This window comes from Xiphias gladius, chromosome 11, assembly GCF_016859285.1.
Source record: "Xiphias gladius isolate SHS-SW01 ecotype Sanya breed wild chromosome 11, ASM1685928v1, whole genome shotgun sequence".
Taxonomy (NCBI): Eukaryota; Metazoa; Chordata; class Actinopteri; order Istiophoriformes; family Xiphiidae; genus Xiphias; species Xiphias gladius.
Window position 1 is genome coordinate 27991355 of NC_053410.1, and position 26081 is coordinate 28017435.

The 26081-nt window shown below is 38.7% G+C and overlaps 1 protein-coding gene across 7 annotated transcripts in view; it reads left to right on the forward strand.

The window, feature by feature from the left end:
• The window catches only part of ltbp1 (latent transforming growth factor beta binding protein 1), a 188647-nt gene that overhangs the window by 125001 nt on the left and 37565 nt on the right, over positions 1-26081 (forward strand). For 5 of the 7 annotated variants that reach the window (XM_040138966.1, XM_040138970.1, XM_040138967.1 and 2 more), the window contains 8 exons: positions 3450-3623; positions 7094-7116; positions 7596-7698; positions 12939-13025; positions 15306-15431; positions 17483-17608; positions 21905-22024; positions 24461-24583. In XM_040138966.1, coding sequence (XP_039994900.1) covers positions 3450-3623; positions 7094-7116; positions 7596-7698; positions 12939-13025; positions 15306-15431; positions 17483-17608; positions 21905-22024; positions 24461-24583 — 882 coding nt within the window. The remainder of the gene's footprint in view (positions 1-3449; positions 3624-7093; positions 7117-7595; positions 7699-12938; positions 13026-15305; positions 15432-17482; positions 17609-21904; positions 22025-24460; positions 24584-26081) is intronic. The other 2 variants (XM_040138968.1, XM_040138969.1) reach the window with 2 other exon arrangements.

Below are 26081 nucleotides of genomic sequence, written 5' to 3' on the forward strand. Positions count from 1 at the left end.
TGGAAAAACCACCACACAAAAAATCTAAAGAGCTTCAGGCTGACAGCAGTCTGGAGTGGTGGTTTTATTCTACACACTAAACTAAGTAAGGCTCCGTGGGGAAAGGCCAAGGAGGAAGCCACTTTTGAAAGAAAGGCACAAAAAGGCAAGACTAATTTCATAGATAAGCCACAGGCTTTCTGGGATAATGTTCTATGGACAGATGAAAACAAAAGTAGAGTTCTTTGGGAATGCAGTGCATTAGTTTGTTTATAGGCAACGAAATGAAGCCCATAAGGAAAAGAACACCCTACCTATAGTAAAACATGGTGGCGGTTCTATCATGCTGTGGAAATGCTCTGCTGCCTTTGGTACTGGAAGCACTGAATTTCTCCAAAGAATGATGAAATCAGAAGACTCTCAAGGCATTTTAGAGCAAAATGTTTTACCCACTGTCAGAAAATTAGGTTTGATGCGAAGTTCTTAGATCTCTCAGCAGGACAACGACCCAAAGCACACATCAATCATCACAAAAGAATGGTTGAAAAGGAAAAGATGGACTGTTTTAAATTGGCCAGCAACGAGTCCTGAGCTAAATCCCATTGAAAACTTTGCCATTGCAAAAAGGACTCCTGCAAACTTAAAAGAGCTTGAACGCATAGCAATGGTAAAGTGGCAAAAATTACCTGCAGATAGTTGCAAGAAGCTTCTGGATGACTACAAGAAACATTTAGAGGCTGTCATTGTTTCCAAAGGTTGTGCAACCAAATATTAGTGAAGGGTGCCAATAATTGTGTCTTGGGTACATTTCGTATTTGTATTATTTCACTGTTGTGCAAGTTTTGTTTTTTTTCTTTTGTTCAGTAACCTTTGACATTTTATTAAAGTATTACAGTATTTACAGAGTATACAAAATTTGGATTTATTTCAGAAGATATTATACATTTTAGGGGGGGTGCTAATAATTTCAACCAGGAATGTAGGTCACTTGTTGCTACCCTCGGATATGACCCTTAGGAGAGTACCTGCAGCAGGCGTACTGGACCTTTGTCATCCTGGTAACAATAATATACATGCAGTAAGCATCATGGTTTGGTTAGGTTTAGGCACAAAACAACTTGGTTAGATTAAGGTACAAAAACTAATTGGGTAGGTTTAGGAAAAAATCATGGTTTGGGTCAAAATATGTACTTTGTTACTGCTCAAGGACCTTTGTCATCATCATTACAATAATAAACGTGTCGATAAGGTTGTGGAACAGTCATGGATAAAAGAAACAACACTTACTATCGGTCTGAAATGGGAAACAAACAGCAGTCTCCTGTGTGAAAGTCCTGTATTTGTCGACCTCCTGTCACCTGACTTCCTCCTGTGCTCTCATTATAATACTACTACTAGAGGTCGCCCAACAACAAAACTTAACTATTGGTTGTAATAAACTGCTTGCACAGATGACCTATGGGGTTGTTTTTTCAGAGAGGACAGTCTCTTACAGTTGAACAGAAAATATTGTGCCATTGTGTGTTTATGAAAACAAGCCAAGCATTCCATGAAGCAAGTGCATTTAGTCCTGGAACAAGCATGAGCCATGTCGCTGTCAAAGCCTGAACTCTCTGCAGTACAAACACATTCTGGGATGCCATTGGAGATACTACAAGTAGAAATAGTTTTTCAGATCCCTTAGGTTCCTCGTCTTGGCAGTTGCCAGAGATTTTCCAGCATGCTACACTAAAGTAGGGCTGGTATAACTAATTGGTTCATTCAACTGATCAGATCAAAAATGATACTCAAAAGATTTACAGCAATGCCAGCTGGATTCCAGTTATTAACCCTACCTAGTTCCTGCATAATCTTGTTCAGAATATTGTTTCACTGCTTCATTACTAAACTCCCTAGTCAACTAACAGGCAGGACATTTTCTTCTGATTTTCATTCTTCCCTTACAAGTTTTTTTCAGAAGGATCCACTGTGCCAAAAAGCATACAAAAAGCATTCAAGCCAACATTAAGTTACCCCTCTGTGGCAAACTATAGTTCTGAGACCCAAATGTGGCCAGTGTCTTTAAGAAAGAAAGAGTCATTTCTTAATAAATTACATAAATAACCAAGCCCCGCTCCCACCAAGGCTGATACTTTCTGCAACAAATTGACTCGAACCCACCCTGAAACCTGATCATCTGCCGGTTTGAGTTGCAGAACTAAGAGAGAAACTTCACACTTAATCCACTTTTTGAGGTGGTAAATTGATGTAGTCACTTAATAACACTATCTATTGATTCCAGACTGATTTAATAGTGTTCATTACAACAGTTTCTCCAGAACAAATTCAGTAATTATGTCTGTTCTGTGACAAGTTTTGGGGTACTACTACTACTACTACTCCAAGACATGTCACCCCTGAATTACAAGACAACATCACGTTCACCCCACATTCCCCCACACCACCCCTGGTAAATAAATCAAGCAAAGTTAGCAATGTGGATAGTTTGGAGTATGGAAGGACTGAGCACGCAACTGAGAGTATTAGTTGTAGAAATACTGCAGTAGTAGAAATACTACTACTCCTAGTAACTTAGTAGACATTACCAGCCGGCATAGAAGATAAAATGGGAGTATATACATATACTCACATAGTATATGTATATACTGCAGTTACATACATATGTAACTGCAGTTTTATGAATTCTAGGTGATAGTCAGATGTTATATCTAGGCATTAAAATGTCTTGAGCTAAAATGCATTAGTTAGATGGGGATAGAGAAACAAGGGAGCAATGATCTGACAGAGCTGTGATGGGGGAAGGAGTTGAATTTGTGAAGGGGTCATGTCCAAGCTAAAATGGGATGTTAATCTGTCTTTAATGAACACATCACATACCTACAGCTGCTACATCATAGAGGTCATTCAGAGGGAAATGCTCAAGAATCCCTCCAGTGGATTAATTACATTTATTTACAAACATTAACAAATTGGGAATAAAACAGGTTACTTGTAGACGTAAAAAAAAAGAGGACCATCATCGGTTTATAGGTTGATTTTATGTTAGGATCCCTCGGACTGTGTCATGAAACTGTGTTTCATCTCTTTATTAGGAATTGAATTGTGGCTCAAATTGTGGTTAAAGGGAGATTCCCAAATTTATAACATTCAGAGATTAAACCTAGAAAGTTTGCATGTATTCCACGAGGTGTTGTTTTAGTACCAACTGTTTGTAGTTCTTTTATGAACTCAAATGATATTTTACTAGTTCAAATTAGCATTTCCAAAACTTTTGTGGTGTGTCTAACCTTAGGAAGCTGTGTGTAATCTCAGTGAAACTGTCACATCAAGTCCATATGACAGATATACAATTAACATTATGCAATTAACAATATCAACATGTGTATACATTTAAAAACAACATTTAAAAAAAAAAAAACATCCACTTGTATGATAAGCACTTGTATTTTTTTTTTTTTTTAATTATGTAGCTAAGTTCAAAGAGATCTGTCCTGGTGGAATGGGCTACACTGTTCTACCAAATCCTCCTGTCAATAAGCCAGTCACCATTTACCAAGAGCCTGCTGACCTGCTACCCCCCCAACCCCTGCCAACACCAGAGAGACCAGTGGAGGCTTTTCGGAAACCAGAGGAGATTATTCCAGGTTAGCCTCTACCATGTCATATTACCAGTGCATGTTCAACCTGTTTAGTTTAATGTCACATGTTTATTATGGGTGAAAACTGATGCATAGCATAAGCTAGATGTTTCCCAACTGTTGAATGTTTCAAATACAGGTTAATGAAATCAAATGACCTAATAACTTTGGTGCAGTTAAATAAAATTGAAACAATGGCAGACCCATTTTATCAATTTTTGAGAAACTTGTCCTTGTCAGGGTTGCAATAGCAACAGAATGAGCCAAACAGCCCAATCATCCTTTCACTCAGTAATTTCTTTCAGCTTCTCTTGGGTATCCCCAAGAATTCCTAGTGCAGCTGGGAAATTCAGTTCCTCCAGTGTGCACCAAGGTCTCTCCCACAAGTCTGTCATTCCAAGAACATTTGTAAAGGAGGGTTGCCAGGATGCAAAACAGTTGCCCAAATTACATTTATTGGGTCCTTGTGAGAGAAAGCTTGCATCACAGCAGCTGATACTCATATGTGAGTCAATTTCACAGTCTTTTTTCGTCTTGACTTGTGAATAACATTCCAAAACACAATTGTTCCATGTAGCAGACATATTATAATTCTTTCTAATAATCAGAGGTGAGAAATTATTACTTTGGGGACCTCTCTGCAAAAGCTCTGTGTCCCTTGGTCATCAGTCTACACTTTGGAATTGACGTTAGAACTTTGCCAGTATATCCACCTCACAGAGTTTTTGAAATGTTAAAACTTAAATATCCTTTAACGCCAACTCACGATAAAATTTCGTCATCAAGCTGCTAGGAGTATAATGCCATATGAATATTATTGGCAATAATTTATATATATTTGAATTAACTGGTTAATCTAGTAGTCTATAAAATGACAGAATTGACTCTAGGAAATTGTGGGAAATATAGAGCCCAAAACTTTGTCTTAAAATAACTTGCTTTGTCCAACCATCAAAACCTAAAGATGCTGTATTTGTCCTCCACTGATATAAAAAGGTGAAAACAGCAATTTGTCACATTTTAAAAGTGGTATACAGCAAATGTTTAAAATTTTTGTTAAATAAGAAAAGATTAAATAATGACTGAAAACTGCTGCAAAGCAGGTTAGGAGAAAGTCTGAAAATGTGAAAATTGCAATAAAATCATCTTGTACGTGAACGATGCACATAAAGTCCAAGGTAAAACTGTATACTTCTTTTTCTATTTTGCTGTTTACTAGTCAGCAATGGAGTATCCATACTCTTGCAGCCATGATGATATTTTGCAATTGAAAATAAAGTTAGGTGCACCCAGTCTGGGTGAGGAAAAAGAGAGGGGTGAGTTTTACTGAATGCCAGTTTGTTTGAGCAAGGATAATAATGTTTGTTTCATTCTTATTAAGTCATTTAACAGATGCAGATGAGGTCTAATTTCTGATAGCAACATTTCAGATGAAACAATACTTCTCCAAAAGTTTTTTATGCAAGGACAAATAGAAATACAATGATGAAACTACCTGCTTTCTTTTGTATTACACACAAAATGGAACTTGGTGAGGAAATAAGTTCAGACCAATAATTATCAAAATTGTTTGTGATATCTTTTCTGTTAGTTGATTAATCAGTCAATTACTTGCTTCAGCACTGCAACAGTTTCCATTGTGGGATTCATGTAGATTATTTGTTGCAATTGACTAAATGGATGAAGTCTGGTGTTCTTGTTTGTAAAGCCTATTGTGGTAATAAGATAAACACTTAATTTATGTATATCATAGTGACCATCAGCTTTCAGCTAGACTTCAACCTGTCCCCAGAGTGGACAACTACAGATTATAGATTATTGTAGATTATAGAATTTACCATGAAACAGTTATATTCTTTCTTCTTAGGAATTATTATTCCTCAGCGGTATATCATCTGACATACCTTTAAGTGACTGAACTTAAGTGACAAACTGGAATACTTTTGTGCATCTCTATAATGAATGCATCTCTTGTCTCTTTTTAAATGTCCTAGTTAAAAATGTCTACACTGTGGGCTGAACAGCAATCTCACTTATGCAAACTAGAGCTCTGAAAGTACCACTAGAAATCTCGGATTTGTATGATCCCGCTTGCATGTGATTAGGAACCCAGATCTTAAAAGAAACATCCCTCTTGTGACATTTGTTTGTAGAGGACAAAGATTAAAGTGCTTTGGCTCTCTTCACATTCCTTAAAACATAGCCCAGCCCACAGATCTTCAAAAGAGGGAGAGAGAGGGGGAGATAAACCTGGCTGAGAGAGAGAAAGGAGCTTCACCCTCTCTGGTTATTATTCAGGACATGCTTGGCAGACTGCGGGGGAAGGAGAAACTCTGCAACATTTTAGCCAAAGCCAGACAGAGTCCAAATTACTGCTAAGCTTCTCTGGAACAGAGGAGTACAGAGTTTTCCAGGCACACAGGACAGGCCTTAAAATACAATCCAACAGAAATCCACCACCCAAAACCTGTGTAGATTAGTGTTTTGATACAACCAGAAAGTAATATGGCGCCTGGCAGCCATACAGATTGGCATTATCGAACAGCAGAAAGCTGCTCTGGGTGGAAGGAAGACAGGAGGGGTTTTTTTTCTTATAGATCCTTAGTGTGGATATATTTCTGACTTAAGAATGTGGTCTGCAATGCTTATAACCTTTTCACAACATGGAAACCTGGGCCTGTAAATAGCTATAGGGCTTTTAGCAAAGGGTGTTTCACATAGCTGAGATTAATCGCAAATGACCATGTCTTTGCTTTATTGATGGCCATAGAGGGTATGGCTTTTTCTTGTGATTACAGAATAATTATGTTGTGATTTTTGTAAAGTTTGCAAGCTGTCTCTTTAGCTATTGTGTTAGAGCAATTATGACTTAAATATATCAGTCAGCCAAACGATTGTACTGCCTGACATGTTCATTGTGACGAACACAGGTGCTGTAGTTTATTATCACCTAATCCCCCCACCATTCTGCTGTCTCAAATACTCACTAGAGCACTAAATTTGTGGTTGAAATATTCCCTAACAAATGCACTATTTCCACCAGTTTAAGTAATCTTTACAAAAAACTGCCTGAAAAAGTGTTCAGATGTTTTAGGAAAAGACCCAGCCCCTTTATGAAATAAAGCTGTACAGTATATTCATGACCCATTTTTACAGATTTACTTCTTCAGTAAGAACCAGTGGAATTGGGGCTGAGAGCCAGAAACATGGTAGGGAATTTGTAATGTATTGAGAGAAAAACTAACATGTTGGTTTTGGTTCCTTCATGGAATTTTTTTTGACAATAACTAAAATGTATAATATCACCAGCCTTGTTTTTTTAGGAAGAAACACAATTACATTTTTTTGGAATAACACATTTAAACTGTGTCTTAAAAAATTAAAACCCAACTTGCCATGACTAATACATCCAAGCATTGATGTACAGTATATTATGTTACAAACCTGCACTTTGTTTCTTTTTTTCCTTTGGTCAGTAGCAACAACTGCACCAGATCAGGTAGGTTGGGTGTTTTAAAGGGTAAAACTGTAGAAGCAGTGTGCATGCATGGAAACACTCCTCCCATCAATTGAAGGGTTGCAGAATCCCCTTTGCATGAAGTCAGCAACATTGCTGCATGACTTTGGCTGGTCAGCACAGAGCAGTGAGTCAGTTTGTATAACTTTGATGTGTATATGTATACATAAGTACCAAAAATTGACTAAAATCTGGACTTTGTTCCAAACAAATCCAGACATTCAGATGTGGCAGGCAGTCTCTGTTTCTGGCTTGCTTGCTGAGCTGTTAATTCTTGCTCTGTTATTAAACTTCAGTCAGTTGCCATGCAAGCTAAATGCTAATCTGCTTCCCGGTACAAGATCTGTTTTGCATGTCAGATGCAGTGTGCGGAGCATAAATGATTACTTTTGGACTGAAAAATATGCATATGGTGCTTTGTTGACCTTGTACCTTTGTTGTTGTCTGTCTTGTCGTTGAAGGAGCTGGTAGTTCCTGTGTTTAGTAATAGGCCAGTAGTTGAACCTATCCTGCCCCAACTATCTCCGGGTGTGTCCACTGTCAAGATGGAGGCAGCCTACCCAGGTGTCTGTTTCTCTACCCTATATACTTTGTGATAACGTTGCCAGTTTAGGAGATCTCGGATTGAGGATGTCAAGCTTCGAACACTTTGTCAGTCTCAGCTGTACTCATGTTCAGTTATAGTTTGTTATGTCCAGTTGTACTGTACTGCTAATTTTATAATGCTAAATTTAGCACACTTATAAATTTAGCAAATATGTTGGGAAAACAAGCATGCTAATATTAAGCTGTAGGACAGCTCAGTGTGAGGACATACAGCTGAGAGTGCAACTCACACGGCTGAAAGTATAGCAGAGTCTGCTATGAGATGAGTCCGATGTCCTCAAAAGGCTTCAAAGTAGTTATTAATATATTAATTTATTGATTTTCTTTACTTTTTGTACCAAATGGTCTTCTTCCAATGTTTTATCACTTTAAGCTACAAATAAAACCAAGTCTTAACCCTGAAACAGCCCTTTAAAGTTGTGAGGAGTCACCAAAACATCCTCACAATGATGGTTTTGAACAAAAGTTTGTTTTACCATTCAACCATATAGAGACATGTACTTACACACACACCCACACACACAGAGACACACAATGTTTAGAACGGTGTGCAGTACATGTATAACATGCAAAGCTGAGTTTTGTTGGTAGAGTAATTTATTTACGGTGGAGTTGAGCTGTCTCACAGCCCGAAGAAAGAAGCTGCACTGCAGTTTGATGATACCACTTCTGTATCATTTGTCAGATGGCAGCAGGATGTGACTGGAGTGGGTATTGTCTTTTAGTATCCTTTGGCTCTGTGCAGGCACATCATCTCACCAATATTTCTGATGCTCGATAGATGGTACCAATTATGTTCTAGGTGGTTTCAATCTACCACTGCAGAGCCTTCCAGCTCTGGACCATGCACATCCCATCCGGATTTGTAATATTCCCAGTCAAGATGCTTTCTATTGCTCCCCTATAAAAATTAATAAGAACTTGGCATAGGAATTTTGCCTTCCTAAGAAGTACAGCCATTGCTGAGCCTTCTTTACAAATGTGGATACAGTATGGGTGATGTCCATGACAGGTCCTCTATGATACTGATTCCCAGGAACCTAAAACTGTTCACCTCAAGATTGTTACATTCCTCCAGATTTGAAGTCTCGTTGTTTATAATCCAGTTGATGATGGTGGTGTCGTCCGCAAACTTCACAAAAGTGCTCTCTTCATGTGGGATGTTGCAGTCTTGGATGTACAGGGTAAGCATGAGGGGGCTGAGAATACAGCCCTAGGGTGCTCTGCTGTTCAGCAATAGAGTGGAGGAGGTGTGACCACCAATCCGAACTGTCAGAGGTCTCTTTGTGAGGAAGTTGAAGTTATCTAGTATCTAGTATCTTGTGATACTCAAGCCTCAAAATACTCAAGAGTGGTTAGCTTGCCAACCTGTTTAATGGGGGGGATTCTGTTGAATAATGAATACTGTCTCGACAACTGAAATCAACTAACAGCATTCTGATGTATAGTAGGTGTTGTTATTTTCAAGATGTGTGAGGGCTGAGTGGAGAGCAGTGGAGATGCATCCTCTGTGGATCTGTTGGTTCGGAATGCAAACTGGTGAGTGTCCAGGCAGGCTGGGATGTTGTCTTTAATGTACTAAAGAACCAGCTTCAAAAAGCACTTCATCATAATGGGGCTACTTTTTAGGTACAGGGATAATAGTGGCTGCCTTGAAGCAAGTGTGAATACTCTCCTGTGACAGTGACTTCGGTAATAACATCAACTAGCTGGAAGGTACATGTTCTTAGTACATGGCCAGAGATATTATCAGGCCCAGCAGCTTTACCCACACTGTAGCCTCAGATTGCCTGTGTTAGCTGCTACAGCTTGTCCCCAGGACAGTGTTCTACTATTATAACCCAACCACTTAGAGGCTCAAAGAGTTGCGTATTCAGAGTTCCCTCTCTCAGCATTGCTATTGCACTGGGCCCTTCTTTGCATACTTGTGGCCTTGATTAATTGTGGTCCTCTCTGACCTCTCTCACTAATCAGAAGCACAATCGGAATCTGAAAAACATTAATATCCCCACTCAGGGAAATTGTTTTGTTACATTTGCTCAACACTCAGTTAGGAAAAAGGAGTTAATAAGTAAAAAAGTAAAAACTACTATAAAACTACTACAAATTGGTGATAATAATAAATAAGTGAATTAAAAAAAATGTGAATAGAAAAATGTGCAAATGTGCAAAAAGTAAAAAGTAATGAGCAAGGTAAAATCACAGTATAGACATAAGTTAAAAATGGAAACATGCAAAGTAGAGTAATAGTTATTTAACAGTAAATTAACCGTAATGTGCAAAGGTAAAATTAATGAAAAGTGTAATGTGGGTCTACAATATTTTAATATTAGTTTAACAGCAGAGTACTGATGGGGGTGTGCAGAAAGAGGAGGAATTGTATTACTGATTGGCAAGAGGAAAGAAGGACCTCCTGTGGTGTTCAGTGGAGCACTTAGTCATTCTGAGACTCTGGTCTAAACATGCTCCTCTGGCTAACCAGAACACTCTGTAGAGGATGGGAGATGTCCATAATAGAGAGGAATTTTGAGAACATTCTCCTCCCTGCAACTACATGCAGAGGATCAAGCTCCACCCCCAAGGACTGAGCCCGCCTTTAGAATCAGTTTGTTGAGTCTGTTGGTGTCGGCCACCCTCTGGCTACTGCCTCAGCAGACCACAACGTTGAAAATGGCAGTGGCCACCAAGGACTCATAAAAAATTCACAGCATGGTGCCAAAGACATTGACGGACTGGAGCCTCCACAGAAAAAAGAACCGACTCCGGCCCTTCCCGTAGAGAGCTTCAGAGTTCCTGGTCCAGTCCAGTATACTGTCCAAGTGGACATCCAGGTATTTGTACTCCTGTACCATCTCCACCATCTCTCCCTTAATGGAAAGTGAAGTAGCAGAAATCCTGAATCTCCTGAAATCCACCACCAGCTCCTTTTTTTTGCTGATGTTGAGCTGTGGGTGGTTCAGCTCACACAAGGCCACAAAACTGTCCACCACCATCCGGTGCTCTGACACATCCTCTCCCCGATGCATCCAAAAACTGTAGAGTCATCGGAGAACAACTGTGGGCAGCAGGTCTCAGTGTTGTACCTGAAGTCCCAGGGTGTAAAGTGTAAAGAGAAAAGGGGACAGGATAGTGCCCTGTGGACCTCTAGTACTTTTGACCGCTGTGTCTGACAAACAGTTCTGAAGGTGCACATGCTGAAGACATCCGCTAAGGTAGTCAATGACCCAGGACACCAGAGGAGCATCAACCTGCATGGCAGTCATCTTCTTCCCAGCAGGACACTCTGGCCTGTCCATTTGGGTGTAGACACGGTAGAGCAGGTATGTGATGGCAATGTCCACTGTGACATCCAGTTGGTTGAACTGGAGGTGGGGTCCAATGAAGGTTTGACCAATGGACGGAGGGAATCCTGGACCTTGTAACCACCTCTCCAGACCGTCCTACTGTTCTGCCGAAGCCTCTGCTCCAGCCATCTCCTATAGGCCTCCTTTACTTCTCTGATATTCACTGACAGCTGTTTCTGGACTCTTTTTACTATTACTACCACCCTGTCACCTAACCTGAATGCCCTCTTCTTTCTTCTCATTCAGGAATGCTTTGATGGCTTTGGTTAACCCAGGCCTTGTTGTTGGGAAAACAGTGGACAGTTTTCAACTGGAACAGATATGGACACAGAAGTTGATTTACTTTGTCAAACATATATATATCTTCACTATTTGGTATGAGAAAAGCATCCATTCATTCAGTTGCACTGAGAACAGTCTTGCAGAGTGTCATAAGTCTCCTCAAACCACCTCCTCACAGTCGAAGGTTGACGCATGACCAGTGGTCTATTCTTGGACTGGAGGTGGACCAGGTTGTAGTCCCCCCAAGTCAGGGGAGGGCGATGGCGCAATATGTCTTTTTAACATGAAGAAAGCACTAGGGTGCGGTGTCTAGAGTCTCACGGTAACAGAATGGATGCAGTTGCTTCGTTATCGGAGGGGGGAATGCAAACAACCATGATGGCGTGTGAGAATTCCCTGGGTATGTAGTATGGAGTATGGAGTATTATCAGCGTGTTTTCATCCATAGCTGTGGCAGACTATATGGTTTTGGCTCACAATTGGTGGAGCCAAAGGATGGAGTAGGTAATTTGTGTGTCAGTTGTCTTGCCAAGACTTTGATACAGAACAAGATACCTCAACAGTAACCTGTCAGATTAACAAAACATTGGGTGTGGAATGATTTTTGTGATCTTCTGACCTTTCAGTTGGCACATTGAGTAAGAAAAAGTTCAAGCAAAGGCATCATCAACCACTCTGAAAAAGCCAAGTTGTGATGTAATGTACTTTTTTTTAGAACAGCCATCTTTGCATGTGGGTAGAGAGCTATAATAGTGAGGGATAATAATAGTGTGGCTGTAATAGTGAGGGAGGAATTTTAGGAAATTAAATATTACATTTATAGCTAATCGGTAGCTGTATTTCTTTGTGGGTCTAGAATACTTGCTGTGCAGAGTCCATCTATGTAAACATATTGGCTGTTGAACTTGATCTAGGATCTCATTTTTTTACGAGTATTTTTTTATGAATATATACCACCTCCCCTGGAGTGCAGATCCACAGTGAACATGAATGGAAAGTAAGATTAGACCTGTTAATCAGTTAGTGCAGAAATTGGCCACTGGTTTTGGAAAGTATCATAAATTGCAAAATGCAGACTACACCAATCCAAACATCAAAAAGGAGCTTCTTTTATGAACAGCACATTTGTTGGATCATAATAGTCATCTTTTCATTATTAATGACCTTGCCTTTCTCCTTTGTACTTTTTTTGTGATCTCGAGCTCCATACTTAATGCACAAACATGAGATTGAGAGCTATCTTCTCTTGGCAAGAAAGTGTATCAGCATATTTTCCCAAAATGTTGAACTATTCCTGAAATGGTGTCAAGGCAGTTTTTGAGAGATGCTAAGCTGCCAGTGTCATTACTGGGCAGTGGGCAAATACAGCTGGGTCTCTTCTGCATAACAGTAAGAAATGTATAAAAAAAAAATGTGTTTTTATTTAACCCAAATATACAGTGTAGTCTGCTAAAATGTCCTAGAGTGATGCAGATGTAATCATTAATCAATGTGCCATGTGTGATAAAGAAAATATGTTGAATTAATAATGAAATATGGATTTGTCTATTACTTTGTTTTTTGCCTTGGTAGAGGTTGTTGAAAGGAGCTCTCCACCTGCACCAGTGGAGATCCTCCCATCTAATGCAGGCCAGGACATCGCCCCCACCCAGTCAACCGGTAATAATAAAACATTCCTTATTTTTTAATTTTCTTTGTTTTCTTTTCATTTTTAAAAATTTATTCTATTCTTCTCTGTCCTGGATACGATTGCACCATTTTTTTTGTAAACCCCACAATAAGTTTGTGACTAGGTTCATAGTAACTTCTAGATAGCTAGAGGCTGTAGCATTAAAACCTAAGAACTGTCATAGCTAGAGAACCCTTTGGTATTTCTTTGTTTTCTGTATTAATTGTTTAAAAAAAATGTAATCTGATCTTCATATAAGTCACAAGTACAAACAAATGCAATGCGCTTAAGCTAATAACTCGCCAACATTAGTTAATCTTTGGTGTCTTTATTGAACACAACCATTAAGCATCCACAGCACTCGTAGAAAAAGTAAATGAACCCTTGGATTAAATCACTGGTCAAAGCTCCTTCAGCAGTAATAACCTCAAACAAGTGCTTCTGGCAGCTGTGGCTCAGACCTGCACAATATTTAGAAGGAATTTTGCACCATTCTTCCTTACAGAACTTCTTCAGCTCAGGCATAGGGTGTCTGACTGTCAGACATTCACCCTGACATTTCTTTGTAAGATACCTTGATAAACTCTCCAGTGATTAATTTAAGCCTTTAACTGTAACTCTGGGGTTCTTTTCCACCTCACTGAGCAATCTGTGTTGTGGCTTTTTTTCTAGTGAGAGTAGCCACAGTACCAAATCATCTCCATTTAGAGACAGTTATAGACTGTGGACTGATAAATATCTAAACTCGCTTTATGCAAACCAACACTTCTTGATGATAAGTCCACATCAGCAGATTCTTCTTGTAAATACCAAACTCAATGTTTGATTTTTTTTGTATAAGTCAAAGTAGCTCTAACCCACACCTCGGATCTTGTTTCATTGATTGGACTACATGTTTGCGAACTCCTGACCCCAATTAGCTTTTGTTGATGTCATTAGCTGAGGGGTTCACATACTTTTTCTAACCTACACTGTGAATTTTTGAATGATGCATTCAGTATGGACAAGAACAATACAATTATTTGTGTGTTATTAGATGAAAGAGATTGTTTGTTCATAATTGTAATTTAGTTGAAGATCTGACCATTATTTAAAACAAATTCATACATGAATGCAGATACTTCCAAAGGGTTAATTTGCCTTTTCTCGACGCTGTGTTTTTGGGGCTTTCACCCACATCTCAGTCCTCATCAACAGATGGAGTTCTCTCAGTTTGATATTGATTATATACTGCTTAATACTGATCATTTCGTTAAGGCTTGCTCACAGCACAAAGTGTCACAGTAGGATTCATCCACTTTTCCTCATGAACTAGGTGGTGCTGGAAGCTTGGTGAAACTGGTGTAGCTGGAGCTAATTGTTAACACACTAGTCAGCCAGGGACATGCTGGCACAAGTCAGAATTGCCCTCCCAGCTAGCTGGCTTGCTAACTTTTTAATTTAGAAAGTTAAGTAGCTTGATCGCAAACCAGACAATAAGTTAAAGGAATAGGTTGACATTTTGGAAAATACGCTTATTTTCTGGTTTTTCATTGACTGACAGATCAGACAGTCGAGAATATTTTGCCATTGGTCAGTGGCTTGGATTCATATGTCAAGGTTAAATACAGTTGAACTCCACCCAAAAAAAGGATTTGCTTTACTCCCCCAAGTGGATTGTGAGATTATGATGATTCTACTGACATTCATTGATTTTAGTCCTACATTTTGTTGTTTGAAATGCTGGTGTGACTGGGCCTTTAGACTCCGGGTAAGCCCGCAAGGATGGCTAGTTAGATTGGAAGGATCTGTATTCATAAGTCAAGCAGTAACTGAGAGAAAACATGACCAGTTAAACTTCAAAGGGGTATTTTACGCAGGCCTGAAATAATGAGAAATACACACAACATCAAGGGGACAAGGTATGTTATTTATATGGTAGATTATCTTCATAATTGCTGTGCAGAAAACATATTAAATTAAGAAAAAAAAGGCAAATGGTTGACTTTGTTAAAATGTCAATTAAAAATCAATAAACAAAACAAATGAATCCAATGACTTTCATTTTATTCATTTAATTGGATTCTCCCTTCCTACATTCAGTTGCTCAAGGCTACTTTAATGAGATGTGTTGTGAACTTGTGGTACTTTAATGTTGAGCGGTTGACTAGTGGTACATTAATGGTATGTTGAGCTTCCCTGCAACTCTTTATAATATTTTGTAGACCCATCATTAGTTCTAAAACTGCTGTTACATTTATATTCTTTTCCCTCTCTCTCTTCTGGCCCAGAGGTGGATGAGTGTCAGATCAACCCTTATATTTGTGGCCAGGGGATTTGTTACAACACAGCTGAGGGATACGCCTGCCACTGTGATGAGGGATACCGCCTGGATGATGCCCAAACCACCTGTGTAGGTGAGGTGTCCAATGGTAAAAGTCTGTTATTGAGGTCAAAGGTCATCTTCTACATGACCATGTCAGCAGGTTGTCCTCACTGATAACAAGCTTTGTATGCAGAATACAGTGATTTAGCCTAAAGCTTATCACAATTCTTTTAAAACTCATAGCATCTGTGTTCTCAATCATGCTAAGATAACAATCTGTCCTACAAGCAAGTTGATTTCAGATACAACGGATAGGTGAGATTACTTGTTTTCTGTTGCCAAAAGACACAAACAGCCAATGGTTTTATCTCCAAACTTACAACAAGCTTTGATTCTGCCTAATTTCCAGTTTACCAGGAACTCCAGGTTGGCTTATTTTCCTCTAGGTCTTATCATCTACAATAATGAGGTCATACAACTCACGATAACCCCATGGAGGATTTATATTGGACTATGATTTTTTTCATTGGAATGAATGGCACTCAATTTTTTCAAGTCTGTTATGAAACAACGCTCACATGCCTTGTATGTACACTGATTAGTTACTAGTTGCTGTAGTCATTCTTCCTGTTTTTAATGGCTCTGAAGAGATCCCTCAATGTCATTGGCTGACAAGATTCAGTTTTTGTACTGTCTAAAAATGCAAACAAAAGTTTAGCGGAAATTGATGAGGCTTCAGCAGTCTGAAAGTGGGTATCTACCAAAGTTAGTCTTTTTAGTACAAAATTCCTTCTTTTTCTTAGTGTGCCTCCACTGACACTCAGCAAGAAACCACTGTCCAAGAAAACACAGAGGGAATTTTGTACTAAAAACACTATAACATTGAAAGATATCCATTTGATTTATTTAACTAAGACTGAACTAAATGCATTTGTATAAAGAATGAGGACTGTGGATTTTTTCCTCCATCTCTTACGTCAAAATCATGTTAGGAAGGGATCCCCATAGGCCAGTATGGACAGGAGGAGGTATTACAAGAGCCAAATATTCTAAACGTATATGTAAGTGTCATATTAAGGTAGACATGAAATAGTGTGACCTACCCTTAAAGTTCTTCAGGCTTCCACAATTATGGGCCCACAGCACATGTACATTAGAGTTTTCTCTGATTGAGTCAACTGACTGCCCATGCATGTGAATAAGAAAAAATAATGCATTTTTATTCAACATAATAGCTCACACATTGATAATATAAAGAGCAATTTATGAATGTTTGTAACGCATGGCAAATGATTCATTAATTTTTGTGAGCTAAAATTTCAAACGTACCACCACGTCAATTTTGCAACACAACGGGGCTCTGTTGCTCGGGTCTGAGTTCAGCAGGCAGAGCTGAATGAATAGTGCTCTAGGACAGAGCAGGCAAGGTAGTTTCTTAGGTTATTATCAAGCCCTCGGGAACAGTGCTAGGCTATGAGGTGATTTTGGTGTTGTGGCCACACTCAGTATTGCATGTCATGTGACACCCTCTGACCCAACAAGACTTTTTCACAAATACCCTGAAATTACTTTTTGTATGATCAAAATTTGATCCATAGGGTCTGAAAAAATTTGAAAAGTCTAGAAGAGCTGTATAACTTAATTGTCTCTATGCCATTCATATGTGCAGGGACTGAACAGGGAGTCGATTCAGCCAAAGGAAGACTATAATGCACATGCTCTAAACTGGATTGGCCTAGGACTGGGTGTAGCGTGTGTGCTCTTTGGGCCCAAAAATGCTTAAGCTTGCGGAAGCGTGGAAAACCTGTCTGCATATGCTCCTATAGAGCAACTTTCATTGGAATGAATAGGGTGCCATCTTGAAACATGTGATCCAGTTTTCTTTATACATCCATGATAATTACACTACCTTCTGTTGGGTGAACTGAGTAACATAAAATACCACCAATACGACACTGCCCTTTATTTATTTTTGTGTGACAAGATCTAATTTTGGCCTTTTCTTTTAATATATAATTCTTATTACAAAATGACAACTATGGAAATTAGCAGCGACAGTTACATCATGGATTACAGCATGGGCGTCTGTTCAATTCTAAACTAATGTTGTCCTGTGTTGTGTGCTCTGGTTCGTGTGTCCAGATGTAGATGAATGTTTGGAAAGCCCATCTTTGTGCTTTGGCGGTCACTGCAAGAACACAGAGGGCAGCTTCCTGTGTGTGTGTCTGTGGGGATTCCTTGTTGACGAAGAGGGAACCAGTTGTGTTGGTAAATATTCGTATATCTTTCTGCCAAAACATATTTTGATGTTTCTTTGAAAGACTCTAAATACACGTTTACACGTTTTCTCATACATAAACCCTTATACACACACATATATGTAAAACACACCCAGCAACTGCAGCAGAAACTGGTGTAATGAGTCCTGAATTTGGAAAAGTGATACTCATGTCCCTTCCAACTAAAAAGGACTGCTAAATATTTTTGATCAATCAGTACTTTCAGTGTTTTCACTGAGTTGGTGTTTGAGAAACTCATAGTACTGAAACTGCCGTTTCTTTAAATGGTATATTTCATTGAATATCTTGATTGACAAGTTGAGTATGAGCCATGGATATTTTGATGTTTAGAGATTTTTGGGGAAAATATATTTTATTTTGCTTTGTTTTCATTCTGCCAATTTGCCCACCAGCTGATAAATGAAAACAAATATTAAATTCTACCAAAAGAAATAAACACGACTAAAATTATAAAGCCATGCCAGCAGCATCTCTGCACACTACGGTGTTCATTACACTTTGCCAGGACAAATGGTGTCTGGACCAAACAACTTGCTGATAATTCTCCAGTCCCCTGAGCCTTGCCAGTTGTGGGCTAAAAATGTTTTTGCCATATTATTCTTTGTTGTTTCCATGAAAAAAGAAGACAGAGTCAAAAGAAATAAGAAAAGAGAAAATAAATACATAAAGAAATAAAAGATTCAGGCCATCTCTCCAGTGAGCCCTGAAACATATTAACAAAAACAGGGAACTAACAACATCAGTACCATAGTAAATATATTATTAACAATGACAACCATTATTATTATTATCATTATTATAATTGTTATGATTTAGAAGAAACAATTTGGGCTGAAATGTCTGACCTAAGGCTGGTAAAAAAGGAAATATCTTGGGGCCATTTAAATTAAAAAGGTTTAAGATTTGTTCAAATTGAACATGATGCAAACTTTCACCATGTCACATGCACCAACCATGTGTGTGCTGAGTGTGTCTGTGCTGGTTTTATGTGATATAGCCACAAAGTCAGAAATCTTACCTCCAGACTCTTCTCCTTTTCCTCATCTCTGTACCTTCATGCTTTGGAAACATAAACCTCCTGATTAACAATTTCTTTTCTCAGTTTGTGTCTCAGAGAGCAAAGTTACATCTGTGTGGTTCCACATCTTTGCAGTAACTTTGTATGCAATCAAAAGCATTCCTGTTCCCAGCAAATTGTATTGCAGCTTGCCCATTAGATATATATCTTTTAGGTTGAAAAATCTGATTTCTTTTGTACAAACGGAAATTTTTGCCTTATGGTGTCACTAGACTATTAATTTTCAACAAAACCAAGTGTTGATCGAATGGAAATTCTGCTCTTGCAGTGGTGCCTAAAAAAACTAAATCTTTATGAATCACCCCCTGGAGATCACAAACCAAACATCCAGACCATATTTTTCTGGCAATCAAGCAGTAGTGGTCAAGGTACTCTATCAGGTATCTGGACCAGAGTGAGATGTATTGAAAGCCAGATTGAAAAAGGTATAAGCAGGCATTAGCACACACATGCACATTTTTTGTCAAAACAAAATGCATTAGGACACTATAAATACTATGCAGAACCACAGCCTCTGACACTGGTCAGTAATCAGAAAAACATAAGCTCTGCAAACTAAGTGTATACTAATAGAATTACTTACTAATAGAAGTCTGGAATTTTGGACAACACCAGTGACCACACTGTTACCAGCATCTGCACCACCCTCCTCCCTGCTTCATCCCCCTTATTGGGATATAAATATGAGGCACTCTGTCATTATGTGGTTTCCTGCCATTTCAACACAGTTTTTCCCACCCACCAAAATGATACTGAATTAGGGCTGTGAGGGCAAACAGGCCTGATGGTTATTTCCCCAGAGCTGCATTAAAAAGTCTCCTCCCCTCAGCTGTGGAGTACGAGGGATCAGATTATGACTTCTTTTATGCATACAGATATGCAACCAAGGTACCTATTAATAAGATTAATACAAAAACAGGCTCAAGTGTTGGAATTTTTAGACATATTTTGGAATCCCACAAAGGAGTTATTACACTGTAGTACAAAGTCAACCAACCTGATTTTACTACTGTAAGGGAAATCATGTTTTCCTAATCTATTATTTTGATTTGGTGTATTAAATTGTATTTAATTGTGTGATAATTGTGTAGGATGTTCTCTCTGACCAGACAGAGTGCATGTGTGTATGTTTCAATGAACTGTTTAAGTAAATAGTACTGTACTCAATGACTGGTCTTAGACAAACTGAAGCCTCTGCATTAGAGAACAGCGGATGGAGTTTGAACTGTTTATGTACGAGTTACCCCACAACATGCATCTACCACCTAAATTACAGATGCGTTAATGACACTGAGCGCAACTCAGATTTAAAGAATTTATTACAGAGTATTGAGTCAAATTAAAATGAACAACCAACAACAGTCAGCAAACAGAGTCAGAGTCTAACTATTCGGCCGAATAGGGTGCAGTCTGTCAGCCTGGAGGCTTCAAGAAACTCACACACAAGAGGTTGAAATCACGGCCCTTAAATGCAGAAAGTTCAGGCAGCTATCACGTACACAAGTAGGTGGTAGATGCATGTTGTGGTGTAACTCGTACATAACACTTCCTTAAATGTATTCTATAGTTTGTTTTGACTAAGTAGAAATAGTGGTAATAATAGTTCTCTTTGGATGTCCAGTAGTTAGTAATAATGATTGGGATTTCCTTAGCCCACTGTCTCTTTGAATTACACTCATACTGAACTATGTCCAGTCAACATTCAGTGACAATATAGGAAGTAGTGTGCACTTTATTAATGTGGAGGTCAGGTTGGTGGATAGGCATTTTATGAAGGAGTCCAGTTCACTGGTCATGTCTCAATCAAACAATTAAAGACTCCCTGAGGAGTTTTTACCTTTTATAGTGCTATGGACCTGTTTTTTATGAGTGGGTGCCGCTTTTTTTTGTATTGTGCATGAACACGAGGATATACGTGCACGCAAAAACTCCACAGGGAACCTCTAATGGTTGCTTTAAAAAAAAAAAAAAAAACAACTTAAAAAACTAAACTGTTACCAAAATCCCTAGACTAAAGATGCACTAATCAGTATTTTTATGTTGGCAAAGAGTCAAATGAGTATGTTTAGTGTAAAGGGCTGCTCATAGTGATGAACCTGTCGAGAATTATCACTACTATCTATCTACTCTACTTAAGTAACCCGGTTACTCAGAGAAAACAGGTTCCGTAGGTAATCAGAGAACGTGTTTAAATGCACTGTAGAAACCTGTGAATCTGTGTTTACATGCAGCAGATAAGTAATGAATTTTTCATACAGCTCTAATATGTCTGAATTTATCAAATAGTCTAAAAATCTGTGGTGGAAACCATCTTATTTTGACTTCTAAAGGCTACTTTGTGTAAGTTTCATTTTATGTCTCATTTTGAATGGAACTGAAGTTGGGAATGCATTACCAGAAATAATGATCTCGTCTTTCATTCACTTGCTGTGCTGTTAAAGCCATCTGTTGTCTTGCAGATGTGTTTATGTAAAAACTTAATTAGAAACTCGGTTACCTATATACATGGCCAAGAAATCAGCATTCTCCAGCTAGGCTGGGGAAATCAGGTTTCTCTAATCCCCTACCCTGATTACAATACATGCCATTTAAGCAATCAACTTATTGGAGAAATCCAACTGTAACCTGGTCACTTGTGTGCATGTGAATACACTGACTGATTTGATTGAGTACCAACATGCTCATGAACCCTCCTCATCACCAAACAGCAGACAGACAAAGTTAATGACAAGCTAGTGAACATTTAGCAGCTAAAGAGCCAGATATTTTCCTCAGGAATTGGTGGACATAAAAAGCAGAGCTAAAAAGAGAGTGAATATCGGGCTTAATATTCATCAGATGGACACCTCACAACTCCAAATGAATGCTAATATTGCTCACTGTGTGCTGGATGAGAAAAGAGGCAACTGCTTGCTAACATGTTCACCATACAAATTAACAAGGTAATTATATGTCAGTGTCCCCCTCCTTAACATTGAAAAACTTAACTATCATTGAACATAATCTGAATTTTTTATTAGATTATCTCAGTTCTCAACGTTATCTGTGTGACCATAAACCATATTTGGTCTCAGTGAAATTCAAGGACGTTTAGGAATCTGTGATAGGTTGTGTTATAGGGTATCAGAAATATCTTGCTATGTATGATAATATTCTTTTTTTACAGTTTTCTAATATTTTTTTCAGATATCGATGAATGTGTAAACAGGACAGTGTGTCCTTCTGGCATCTGCTTCAACATACCGGGGAATTACAACTGTGGGTCCTGTCCAAATGGGTTTTTGGCACAGGGAGGCCAGTGTGTAGGTAAGGCTAACACTGTGTGTGTATGTGTACAGTGGCTTCAGAAATCATTTAGACCCCTTCATGTTCTGCACATTTTATTAGATTGTAGATTTATTTTTAAATGGATAAAATGACTATTTTTGCCCATTATTCTACACTCAATAACCCATTATGACAAAGAGCAAACATTTTTTTAAACATTTTTGCAAATTTATTAAAAATGAAAAACTGAAACCTCTTATTTACAAAAGTATTCAGACCCTTATTTCAGTACTTTGTAGAAGCCCCTTTGGCAGAATTTACAGCTTTGAGTCTTCTTGGGTAAGTCTCTACAAGCTTTGCACATCTGGATTTGGGCAGTTTATCCCATTCTTCCTGGCAGGTCCTCTCAGCCTTCATCAGACTGAATGGAAAGTGTCTGTGAACTGACATCTTGAGTCTTAAGATGTCTTAAGTCCGGGCTTTGGTTGGGCCACTCAAGGACAGTCAGAGACTTGTCCCGAAGCTACTCCAGTGTTGTCTTGACTGTGTGCTTCGGTCATTGTCATGCTGAGAGGTGAACCATCGTCCCAGTCTTACGTTGCATAGGCTCTGGATCCAGGTTTCTTCAAGGACCTCTCTGTATTTGGCTGCATTCATCCTTCCCACAATTCTGACCAGTCCCTGCTGCTGAGAAGTGCCCCCATAGCATGATGTTGGCACCACCCTGCTTCACTGTAGGGATGGTATTAGCCAGGTGATTAGTGGTACGTGGTGTTCGCCAGACATAGTGTTTGGAGTTTTTCAATTTTAATACATTTAAAAAATTTCTAAAAACATGTTTTCATTTTGTCATTATGGGTTACTGAGTGTATGTTGATGGGAAAAAAATGGCAATTTTATCACTTTAAAATTAAATCAACACAATAAAGTGTAGAAAAAGCGAAGGGGTCTGAACACTTTCTGAAGCCACTGAATTAGTCTTGAACCTTATTGCAATGCATGTGATCCTCATTACTGTGTTTTAAACTAAGTTGGACTTACGTGGGAGAATTTCATCTTTGGTGATTTATGCATTAGGGGTGTAAAAAATACATTTTTTTCAGATATACACAAATAATGCAATCTGAACAGACAGAAAAAAAATCTGCTGTAGTTTCCTCCCACCCTCCTCTCCTGGACTTGTCTCCTGATTGACATAATTTACCACTAACATCACACTGCTTCTTCGCAGAGTCAAATCTAAACATATATACAAATACAGGTATTTTTGTGACATCAACAGATACAGAGCTTTACCTTAGACCCCTAGTACTAATGCTGCCTTTTTTGCTAAAATATACAAGTACATTTTAGCAAAAGAGGCAAAATGTATCAGTGTATACTCTGATACTCCGTGTCAGAGTATTCCTAACACCTAAACTAGAGGTAGTCTCCAATTTCAGTTATTTGGTCTTTAAACTCTGAATTCTTGGAAAAGTTAGATTATATCCTAACCTCATGGTGTCTAATGTCTAGCCATCAACACATACAGAAATCAGGTCAGGAAACACAGGCAGAATTAAACATCCCGCCAATAAAGCAGTAAAAAATACTGAACCATTCCAAAGAACACACAGTATGGGCCTACATTTTTCCCGGAAGGCTTGTTATTTCTACCAGAAACCAAAGGTGTTCCCATTTCTCCCACTGCTCCTTTTCTCCCATGGGACACAGGGTTAGCTCTGAGGTTTTGACTGTTCACACACTATGCAAGGCAATCCAAGCCACAGTGGGGTGGCAGTGGATAGTGAAGGCAGCAAGAGGAAATAATTAGGCGATGCAAAAGAATCCTTTATAAAAGTTAATAACCCAGCTCACAGATGTTTGTGTGATACTGCCAAACTCTGGGAAACATCACATCTCCTAGAACTGTGAGTGTGTGTGTGTGTGTGTGTGTGTGTGTGTGTGTGTGTGTGTGTGTGTGTGTGTGTGTGTGTGTGTGTAAGAGGTGAATCTAAAGTAGCTACAGATCTTGGTCATGTCTGTCATGAATGGAGTTCTTGTTGCCCAGAGCTGGTGTTATGAGGATTTTATTTTAAAATACTTGTATGCCTTCTTATTTTGTTATTGACCATTGACCATATTTTTTACTGTATACCTCCTCATTCACCTGTTCCAAACGACTTTAGTTTATTTCCTGTTGCACTGTTTGCGGATAAAAAATAGACTCTAAAAAAACCTTAGTACAGATGTTTTCCTAACACCGAAGAACCAATAACCACATTATACTGATAAACAGAGTTTATCATTATTCATTATTTAGTGTTATGTCTACATCATTATCTCCTTCTGGAGATGGTTCCTCCTCTATCTTGTAATGGTCATTGTAGCACATTATCTACTTTTCAACAACTAAAGTGCTGCTCAAAAATGTGAGAAAAATCAATTGCTTTCTTTTTAAGTGATGTAATTGTTCCACTGTTTCTGTTGTTTTAGATATAGATGAGTGCCAGGATCACCAGGTTTGTACCAGAGGCCACTGCCTAAACACTGAAGGCTCCTTTAAATGTCAGTGTGGGCCAGGCTTCAGAGTGTCAACGACTGGAGACCAGTGTGACGGTATGATCTAGACTACTATTAGTACTGTATACATAATTTAAAGAATAACTTGTAGGTTGGAATCAGTGCGTAGGAAAATGATTTAGAAATGAGAGTTTTCAAGAAATATATACAATACAGTAACATTTTTAGATGTTTTTGTAAGGGAGTAATATGCTTGTCTTAAAAAAGACAACTTGGACATGACATCAAAAAAGGGAGAGCAGCCAAGCTCTCAACTTTAACAATAGGAAACATGGATCCCAAGTTCTGAATGAAGAGGTTGAATGTATATTCATATGCATATGACAGACCACAGCCTTGTAATTATAATCCTGCTAGGCATCCAAGAGAGCAGGAGGAGACAGGAATCAGGACAAATAACAGCCATCAGCAAGAAATTAAGTTGTGGTGTGAAGAGAATAGGTGGAGAACTGGGCAGGTGTCTTGGTGGGTTACTTGTGTTAGCTCCTGATTGCTAACACTGTCCTCACACTGTCCTCACATCACAGTACAGTAAAGTTACTATCATATATCAGGATATAACCAAACTTATAATGGCAGGAGAAATGCGCAAGGATCGGCTGGTATATGGTCATTTGTAGATAAATGGTTAAATGGAGAGAATATTAAAACTGAATAATTAGTGATTTTTTGTTACTCTACACAAGTTGCGCATGGTTACCCCATCACCTACATCATTATCCTATAAAATTACAAACTGTTAATGTATTGTTATATTACTATAATATTATTATAGTGCAGTTAAAACAATATGGCACATTCTGCAATACAACAGTAGACGTATAACATGAATATGTGTAACAATAATGAGACTAATAATAAAACTAATAATTATAATAATAGGGTGAATAATAGTACTAATAAAACTAAATATAATAATAGATGATAATCATAATATTTGAAGAAGTGGGTTTTGAGCAGGATCATGGGGGCAGTAGGTGGTTTGCAGTCACAGATCCAGACTCCGCAGCACCAGGGGCAGAAATACCTGCAGAAAGTGACAGGAAAAGAGAGAGGAGAGACGAGAAAGCACCAAACTAATGGAGAGAGAAGTCAAGTTGTTAACGTGCATTGATGCTATATGAATGCATGCAGATGGAGAGGAAGAGGAGGAGAGAGGAGCTTGGTGCATAATGGGAAGTCACCTGGCAGTCTAGGCCTTCAGCAGCATAACTAGGGGATAGTTCAAGACAAGCTTGAGCCACCCCTAACTGTAAGCTTTATCAAAAAGGAAGGTTTTAAGCCTACTCTTAAATGTGGAGAGGGTGTCTGGTTGTTTGTCTCTAAGTGTCAGCCCTGTGATAGACTGGCCACCTGTCCATAGAGTACCCCGCCTCTCGCCCAGTGTCAGCTGGGATTGGCTCCTGTACAGCAGGGACAAGCAGAAGAGTTGTGTTCATGGATGTCTGGCTTTGGCACTTGCCGAGATCCAGATCCGTATCTGGATCTCGGTTCATAATGGTTCATTATGTCTGGCCTCCATAGCTTCAGGTCC